This window comes from Aptenodytes forsteri, unplaced genomic scaffold (assembly GCF_000699145.1).
Source record: "Aptenodytes forsteri isolate BGI_AS27 unplaced genomic scaffold, ASM69914v1 Scaffold132, whole genome shotgun sequence".
In the NCBI taxonomy this organism is placed as follows: Eukaryota; Metazoa; Chordata; class Aves; order Sphenisciformes; family Spheniscidae; genus Aptenodytes; species Aptenodytes forsteri.
In genome coordinates, this window is record NW_008795520.1 from 1,283,634 (window position 1) to 1,293,256 (window position 9,623).

The window sequence follows — 9,623 nt, forward strand, 5'->3', positions numbered from 1 at the left end:
GCCCAGCCAGTCCCCGAGCAGCGGCCCCCCCGGCCAGCTTTCCCCAGTTCATATACTGAGCATGTTGTCACATGGTATGGAATGTCCCTGTGGCCGGTTTGGGTCAGCTGTCCTGGCTGTGCCCCCTCCCAGCTTCTTCCTGGCAGGGCATGAGAAGCTGAAAAGTCCTTGACTAGTGTAAGCACTACTTCGCAATAACTAAACCATCGGTGTGTTATCAACATTGTTCTCATCCTAAATCCAAACCACAGCATTGTACCAGCTACTAGGAAGAAAATTTACTCTATCCCTGCCGAAACCAGGACAACCAGAAAGCACTTTCTTGTGTTGGATAAGACATTATTTCTAATTTTTTTCCAAATAGAAACTGATGGACAGTAAACATTTTAAATTTGGAATCCCCCAGAAAATATCAAAATTAATACAAATTTTAATGAACAGACTTTAATTTCTTCTAAATGGTTTTATCTTGAAATTCTTCATCTCACAGAAACAAACATTCTGTCATTTTTCCTAGACTCAGTTATTCAAAATAAATACAAATAAACATTGCAAGCAGAAATCATGAATTTTACAACTCTCTTGAATTATCTCAAATTGTCTGTCAGGAATAATTAGGCACCTTGATTCTTGAGCGGTGGAAGTAATTGCTTAAAATTAGGGAAACTAATTACCTTAGGGTTTTTTCTTTGGTTGTTTGGCTTTCAATAATAAGTTTCTATTCAAATTACTTTTTTCTAGATGCTAGCAAAGCATTTGGACAATGAAGTAGTCAACCAGCTTCCTGCAGTTCTTGAGGAACCTGCCATGGCAAGTGTTTTGAAAGTTTTTTGTGGTTTTTTTTTCTGTTTGTTGTTTTGTTTGTTTTTAAATTTAGTAATATATTTATGATCATGCCTAGTACTCATTTATTTCACATAGCTTATCTCTAGCAGCTTAGAACCAGAAGCTTGTTACCCTTTTTCATTGTGAAGGATACAAAGTAGTACCTGACAAGCTATATTGGGCTAGGATATAAGACTATCTTTCTTTCTGAAATATAGAAGTCTCGGAGATACTTCTCTTTAGACTTGTGAAGATCAGCTGAATGGAGCAGAGGAAAAACTGATGCCTCATACAGGGAAAATTAAAACTTATTTCTGATTGTTTCTGACACACATCTTACACTACCTGGGCAGATGGCACAAAAACATAGCTGCAAACCTACCAGAGCACATTCTGCATCTTGCCACCCAAACAGATAGTAAACATGAAAACTAGGGGTGTTGAATTTAGAGGCCTTTTGAGACTGTAGGAGAGATCTGAGTTTATTGTCCTGTTGTCAGAGGCAGTGGGGCTGTGGAGGACTTGGGACGGAAAGCTGAAGGAAATCTGTTATTACCTCTCACAAAATAGCATGTATGTTAGTTTTGAATTTCCTCAGAAGCTACCAAAATGGACGAGTTGCTTTTTTTTTTTTTTTTTTGCTACAAGCATAGTTTGCATTGCTTTTTCTGACCCTCTAAATGCCCCTTTCCTATAGACATGATCACATACTTATCTTTCAGAGGTATTCCATACACTGAATATATTCTATTGTGTGCATACACATAGAATAGAATTCTATACACTTGGTGTATGTTTCCACAGGAATTTCTCTGGGATTTCTTGAACCACCAGGAGGGTCCACGTATAAGAGATCGTTTAAGCCATGGAGAGATCAATCTAGAAGCATTTCCCAGAGAAGTAGCTAATCAGATAGTTGCATTTGCAATTACTCTTCTCTGCAGATTCTCAGATGAGGACATGTTTGCTTTTAAGGTAGGGATCAGTGTTACACTCTCAGAAGATTTTTTTTCAGTTGTTTTGGATGCCAAATCTGATTTTAGAGAGTCTTATGACTGAATCCTTCTTGACAGCAGCTTTTTGTGGAAATGAAGTATTCCTCCAAGTAAAAAATTGTGAAAGTACGTTTTTTCTAGTTTTGTAGTGAAATAAGGAAAGAAAGTTTTCCAAAAGATTACTCTTTCTTACTGTACTTTAATTTGTTTGCTTAACCACTCCTTATTCACATGGTTGATCCATAAATTATAGTGATTCCACTTGATTTTATCTGTCAAATTGTATCGATACCTAGCCTGTTTATCTGCTGAATTATCCGAAAGGTATGTAGAACAGCTGTAGCTTAGCCACTGGGGTATGTAGTACTTGAGATTTTGATTACTCTTTCTTACTGTACTTTAATTTGTTTGCTTAACCACTCCTTATTCACATGGTTGATCCATAAATTATAGTGATTCCACTTGATTTTATCTGTCAAATTGTATCGATACCTAGCCTGTTTATCTGCTGAATTATCCGAAAGGTATGTAGAACAGCTGTAGCTTAGCCACTGGGGTATGTAGTACTTGAGATTTTCTTTCTCTGAGACACTATAAATAATGGCAGCTCACTAATGGAGGTGTGATTTGTATCCACGCTCCATTCTGTGAATTTGTGAACACTTTTTGTCCAGCAATACATGTTTCTCAACGTTAGCAATTATTATATTTGCTCCCTGCAATTTCCTGTTAATATTTGGGATTACTTCTTTCTATATCATACAGCAACCTGTGAGATAAGTCTTCCATTTATTAGTTGCAGCTCTTTTTAGTTTCTCAAGATATATTGCATGTTGCTGCATTAAGAGAGTACTTGGTTACTTTTTTGTCAGCTGCTGTCGGGTTTCATTGTTAAAATGCGTCAAAGAAATTAAGCTTTAAAAACTCATTGTGCTGATAACTGCTTTCAACCCTCAGACATTTGGAAGTCTTTATTGACTTCAGTACTGTAGGTGGCTTGCATAAAATTAAGTATAAGTCTAGGTCTGCATACGATTAGGACAGTTTAAAGAAACTGTTGTGTATTGTCTATGATTTTGTAAATCAGGAACACATGGTCATAAAACCACTGATGAACTGTGCCAGTTGCTACCGTTCTCGATTTCATCCAATTTCCCGACTCAAGAAACAGGTAGGTACTTCCAACTGTGAAAGCATTTCAGTCCTTAAAATTGTGAATCCTTAAAATTGGTCTAATTGTTGTCTTCATGCTTTGGTTGTCCTAAAAAGTTAAAATCTTACATATTTTTTAAATGAGCTTTTTAGTTTTATCTTTCAGAATTTACAGGAATTTACAGTTGCTAAAATGGGATGTAATTAAGCACACTCCTGTTGATGCAATTGGTGTTGTGTTTGTGCTCTAGGTCACTGAATAGCTTTATCCTTACCTGAATGTTTGCTGTTCTGTAGTTTTCTTGATCTTCTTGTGCTTTCTTATGTCAGGAACACTCTGTTTGGTCAAGTATCTAGGAATCTTGGATTAGGCTATAACTAAGGTTTTTATTGTATGAAAGCCAGCTGATTAAGATTCTGTCATTGTAGCAAAATCTGCTTTCAAGTGTCGTGGTAGTTCTCTGCCGATCAGTTTATGAACTACTGTTCATAAGATGTTCCTCTATTGATTTGAGATTGCAGTAGACGTACTTAGTACTTTTCATTTTCGACAGCATTCAAACCGTAAGTTACAAAAGTTGTGTTAGTTAATTTTTTATATTAAAAAAAAATGGAGGAAAGAATAGTAAATTAGTTTATTCAGATGATGTTTTAGCATGAAAGTGTACATCAAGACTTTCTGCCCTAACGTGAACCTTAACAATTGATGTCAGCTTACACAGTTATGACTGCTGAACAAGTAACTACCTGTTGCAGTTTTTTCTAAAATAGCCACTAAGAAAAGTAAAATATGTTGTCCTGTCTGTCAAAGGCTACACTTTACGTAACATTTTTCATGATACATTTTTGAGGTGCTGGAATGTATGAAGAGCATTCACTTATGGCCTGAATTGCCAACAGTGCCTGAGGAACACATTCAAACGATTAAGGGGTATGTATATGCTATTAAAAGAAGATAGTTCTCAAAAAGGCTATGAAGAATGGGATTTGAGATGGTGAAATGTCACTTCAAATACTTTACTAGGAAGATGATAGACACCAGAGAGGTTGTGAGAAGATCCCTTTGTTCTTTTTAGCTTAATCTGTGTACACATCAGTACAGATACTATAAATAGTGTGCTAACTTGAAGGGAATGAGAAGACATTTGAAACATACAGAGGTGTTAGTGACTCCATATTCTATTTCTGAAGAGATGCTGAAGGGGCTGTTAGGAAGTTAAACTAGAGCTCGAGTCCATCACAATAAAAACAAAAAGATGGCTCACCAGGTGTAAAACAGAAAATAATTGCTTATTCTGAAAAGGACTTGGTAACCAAATCAGTGGAAGACTTTACATGAGATATTACTTAGAAAAAGAATGTAACATTCTTTCGTTATTTGAAAAGGAGGAAGTCATTAATAATGTCACTGGAGGAAATTGTACTTGTTTAGAGCTGAGAGGTGAAAATTCAGTGCATCTGGCACATACTCAATATGCTGCAGGATTTTGATGAATGGTGGATTAAGAGGGGGTTCAGAAGACTGCTGAGACTGAGAAAAGGTTGGTTTTAGTTGGAGAAAGAAAGTCATACTTGTAAGGTGGAGGGAAAAGAACTATAATAGAGTGAGGGTGGACATTGCATACACTGCTATCCAAAAAAACTGCTTCTTGATCTATGCCATTTGAGAAATAATAAGTACTACACAGTTTTTTATCATCTCAAATCTTAATTTTTTTCTTTTGTTTTTGAGGTTGGAAGGAAATGCTGAAGCTAGTACTTTAATTTTGATGATATCCGAAATTATATCTCAGTTGCAGCAATATATGCCCCAGAATTGCTGTAGTTCAGATGATCCAATCAATAGTGTCCTAACAGAGAGGTGAGTTTGATGTCCTCCTGGTTCCCGCTGTCAGCTTCTACATGCAGCCCAACACAAGAACTCTCAAACCTAAGTTACTCATTTCCCTGGTTTTAGAACACTTCTTGAAATGTTGCATGCACTTTTCTAATGTTGCTGCTGATTTAATCTAAAATATCTTAAGAATGCAGCTGAACATCATCTTTAAATGGAGATGAGACACTGTAGATTTGGGACATTATTATGGTAGAGATTTTACTTGGAAATTAGTGTGAAAAAAATAACCATTTTTCTTTCACACTGGGGAAACAAAATGTTTTAAATATTTATGTACTGACTAGATTAAGTTGGTTTTAATCTGTTTTGTGTGCTAAAACTGCATCAGAAATTCATTTCAATGTGTTTGGTGTCACAGCTGTGCGTGGCATTTAAAATAGTAATATGCCACTACATAATTATTTTTACATGCTTTAGTATCAAGATTCCAAAATAGAAGATATCTTGCTATACTTGTTGTCAGACTTGGAGGTATGTTAGTTCCAATTATACCTGACTTGGAATAATGATCAAAACAGTCTGACTTTTAATTAGCACTCTTATAGCAGTCTTAAGAGTCCCGTGACTGAATGAATATGTTGGAACAAAACTCTCCTAATCAAACCCATTAGGCGTGGGCAGAACAGTGCAAAGAGGATTTTACCTGTTGCTTTACTTACGTAGCATGTGTGCCTTCTGTTTCCTACCCCTCAATCTGCACTTCTCTCATTTATGAAAAAGATGCCTAATTACTAAGTGTTAAACCATTTTTAGAGTTTTCTGCCTTTATCACTTTTAGTCATTAATGTTTTGCTGTCTCAGAGATAATTTGAGCATGAGGGAGATTAAGATACATTTCTATAAGAACAGAGTGTTTAAAGTGATGTGTGACACATTAGGTTAGCAGATTAGAATATGACAGCAGAAAGATATTTGGGTGCTTTAACAAAGCATAATCTTTAATCTGTTGATTAAAACAATGGCCTCACCACCTGCATTTTACAAAATGTTAAGTCTGCTTCTTGTTCTGCCCAGAAGAAAGACCACACACTAATGGGAGTACTAATTAATACAATTTGTTTGAGTGAGTTTTATTATGGTGGATGTTAATTCATTGTGAATTGAACTATGGTGGGAGGCTTCAACCACAACCCTGCTGTGATTTGATGTGTTCAGTGTATCATTTCAGACAGGCAGTTTTGTTTATTGTGGTTGTATTTCTTTGATCTGAAATGGGAAACATATTCATCACCAGCAGTTTTGCATTTCTAATCAGTAAAGTGATAGCGAACACAATCACTACCCCTACTACATAGATCCTTGCTTTTTTTCAGTCATGAGGTAAGACTAATCCACTTCCAGGTTTTCTGAGTTAAAACATTATGAATCAAACCACACCAAATATGAAATGTATCTCATGTTAAATCCAGCCATCAAAAGATTGAAATTAACAATTCCTTCCTGTTTTGAAGGCTGTTGATTGAACTTTGTGATACGTGTATTTGCACACTTTATTCTCCGCGACCTGTTCTGGAAATATTGGTGGTACTCCGTAAAATAAGCACACAGTGCCATCAAGTGTCTGAACAGGTTATTGCCAGCACCGAGTTGAGATACAAACAGTGGATGAACAAGACTCTACGTTCTCGCCAGAGGCATAACTATCTACGAATGTTAAACAGGTTGGTTGATGGTTTTTCTTTAGTTTGTGGTTAGGTTTATGAGAGAGTGGCTGCATGCTGCTCTTGCTAGCTTTCAGAGGTTTGTCTTAGAAGTTTAAAGACAACAGTGTTCGTGTGTTCTTGTTAACCATTTCAGAGTCAAGTGTCAACCCAGATCTCTGTTATGTAGTAATATTGAAATAACAAGAAAATCTCAAATTGGAGAATAATTTAATGGGTATTTTTAGCATTGCTAGATTACTTCACTGTAAATTATAAGCTTTCAAATAAAAGTATCGTTTAAATGTTAGATTGTATTTTTTAGTTGCTAGCTTTTCCTATTTAAGCATATAAGTGCCATTCAAGTTTTATCTGAATGCAATAGGTTAAACAAATTTGAAGACTCTACCTACTTTAGTTCTGCTGCTTTTTATCATTATACCTGGGTCAGCATCTTTATAGATAGAAGAGAGATTGTTTAGTATTCCATTAATTTTGTTTCTATTCAGAAGTGTTTTCCAGGGATTTAGGAATCTACTTTAAAAACTGGGAAAACTGTAAATATTGTATTCTTGGCCAGGTTATGTTCCTAAAAATGTTAACCATATTATTTAAGAAACATAGCTTAAACTGACCACTGATGATAATATTTGCAATTCAGTTGAACTCCACTTTATAATCTATGGGGTGATGGGTGCTGGTGAGGTTTTCTTTGGAATCTTAACTATATGTGTTTCTCTTTTTTTTCCTCTTTTTGAGGATTCATAATTTATAGTCTTTGTTTATAGTTTTGATATTTGCTCTGCTCTTTGCTGAAGGACGTTTCATAGTCTTCCCCCTGCCCCATGCAATAATATCCAGCTATTTAGGAGGGATGCAGAAGTCTGAAGAATTTTTTATATTAATGATTTCTATTTAATTTGGTTTTAGTTTGTTTTAAAATATTTTTGCTTATTTCTAGCATTAAATTTTTGTCTCCGGTGTTGCGGTTCATCTTAGTGTTGATTACTCTGGAACTAGTCAACGTTCACTTGGTTTGTAGGAAGAATCCTTTTGATTATCAGCAGTATCTAAAGTGAGTATATAAGATTTACTTTATGAAAATAGGAAGTTGTACACATTCCTTTTTGATCTGTAATATAAAGACTGTAGAGAAAAAAATAAAAAGGAACAGCATGACTTTTAGTAGATTGTCATCCTTCTTTCTGTCATTATAGTCATCATTGTATCTCAGACAATGTTCACTCAAGAACTAAAATAACTTGGCTGAAAATACATGGTCCAGTTATTCACATTTTTAATTTTTATTAGACTCTTCCTTATTATAGATAGAGAACGATCACACACTCAAAAAATATTAATACATAAAAGCTGTATTTAATATGTTGGTAATTTGACTCCTTGTGTGTCAATTAACAGCTGGTTGGATATCATAGGCATTGTGAAACATTTGACTGAGAAAGAAAAGGAAGCCATTTGGGGAAGATTCTATCACACATTTTATCACCACATTCTTTCTATGGCACTGTTTAATTGCAGTTCTGAAAATCATCACTTCTTACTGTGAGAATGAGGGAGTGGTTCTCCTCCAGAAGTAGAAGAAACCTTAGTGTATTGATCATGCTGAGGGAGATTTGAAAATTTGGAGACGTTAGCAGCTTTAAATCAGGCATTGAGATATTTTTCTTTTTTTTTTTTCTTTTTAAATCCTTTAATGAGTTTTTCTTCTTTGGTTTTATTTCTTGTAGGTTTTTGAAGTCAGTCTTGCAGTATACTGAGAACTTGGTGACATACACAAGCCCTGAGAAAAACAAATGGGATGAAACCATGGAGCTTACAAACAGGGCTTTGATAAAAATAAGGAAAATCAGTGACAGAAAGCTAATGTTAATGCAGCTAGCTACAGAAATTAAATGGGTTTAAGATTATTTGGACATTGTTATATCTTAAGAGTTCTAGAGTCCTCAAATTTTACAAATCTAATTCAAAGACAAACTTCATCAGTCATTGTCAAATTTTGGATGCAAAATTTAGTCTTTTTATTAGAAGGTAGCTGTTGAGACTGGAGTTGAATGATCAAGCTTCCAAAGAATGGACTGTTTGCCAAATCCAATGAAAAAGATTTCCTGTGAGCTAAATCAGGATGATGCAAGTTCTACTTTAAGTATATTATGTGTTTTGTAGCTTGATTTTTTTTTGGGGGGGAGTTTTCTATTATACAGAAAATATCTAAGAAAAGAGTGTGAATAAAAGCTCTGGAAAATTTTAAATCCAAAAAGTAATTTTTTACTTTGAAATATAACGGAAATAATGTCAGACACTGTGATCAACGGGTTAAGAAACGATGAACATTTAGCATAAAGTAGTGCTCATTGGCAGCTGTCGTTGTTGTTTTTTTTTTTAAAAAAAGATTTAAAGCAGGGTGGAATAACTTTTGCACAATATGTGTTTCGTTTGTTTAATTTCATCTGCTCATTCCCAATACATACCTAGTTAGTTAGTGAATTAATTTCATGAAGATTAAATATGAAAACTCACATGTACATGCTCACAGACACGTATTTATTGTGGTTCAAGAAGTTATCCTCCTGTTGCACACAACGTTCATTTGAATAATTTATTTTTTCAAAATAAATTCTCCCCATTTCTCATCCCCAAAGAGTAGAATTTCAAAGGAATGCATCAGTTGAAGAACGGATTCACAGAAGACCACCAATCTCTATCCATTCGCTTTCTCCTATTGAGAATAAAACCAGAGGGTAATGTCTAGAGAATGTTTGGCTCTACAAAGGATTAGAGATTCAAGTTACATTTTAATAAGATGCTTTGCAATGTTTCTTGACTGGAAATGACAGTGAGAGAATTACTAGTTCGGTTTATTCGGTGTGGGGAATGGATATAAACTAAGATCATATTGCTTCCTTTATGCTACTTCTGCAATATATTGTGTGTGTTTGAAGTTTAACTATGTCACTTTCCAAGTTTTTTTGTTACTATGGAACTAAACGATGTGAAGAAGTGTGAACTAGATAAAAAAGATTAAAACTAGGAATAGAGAATAATTAATCAAATGCAGTGTATGAGCCACAGTCTGAAATTTCAGCTTTTTTTAAC

General features: G+C 34.9%; 1 protein-coding gene across 1 annotated transcript in view; it reads left to right on the forward strand.

Moving 5' to 3' along the window:
• Positions 1-8,758, forward strand: part of ERMARD (ER membrane associated RNA degradation) — a 14,910-nt gene extending 6,152 nt beyond the window's left edge. The window contains exons 8-15 of the mRNA XM_009281764.2: positions 742-810; positions 1,630-1,800; positions 2,908-2,991; positions 3,824-3,903; positions 4,705-4,833; positions 6,321-6,530; positions 7,471-7,584; positions 8,258-8,758. Of these exons, the coding sequence (XP_009280039.1) occupies positions 742-810; positions 1,630-1,800; positions 2,908-2,991; positions 3,824-3,903; positions 4,705-4,833; positions 6,321-6,530; positions 7,471-7,584; positions 8,258-8,432 (1,032 nt within the window). The 3' untranslated portion in view covers positions 8,433-8,758. The remainder of the gene's footprint in view (positions 1-741; positions 811-1,629; positions 1,801-2,907; positions 2,992-3,823; positions 3,904-4,704; positions 4,834-6,320; positions 6,531-7,470; positions 7,585-8,257) is intronic.
• The last annotated feature ends 865 nt before the right edge of the window (positions 8,759-9,623 follow it).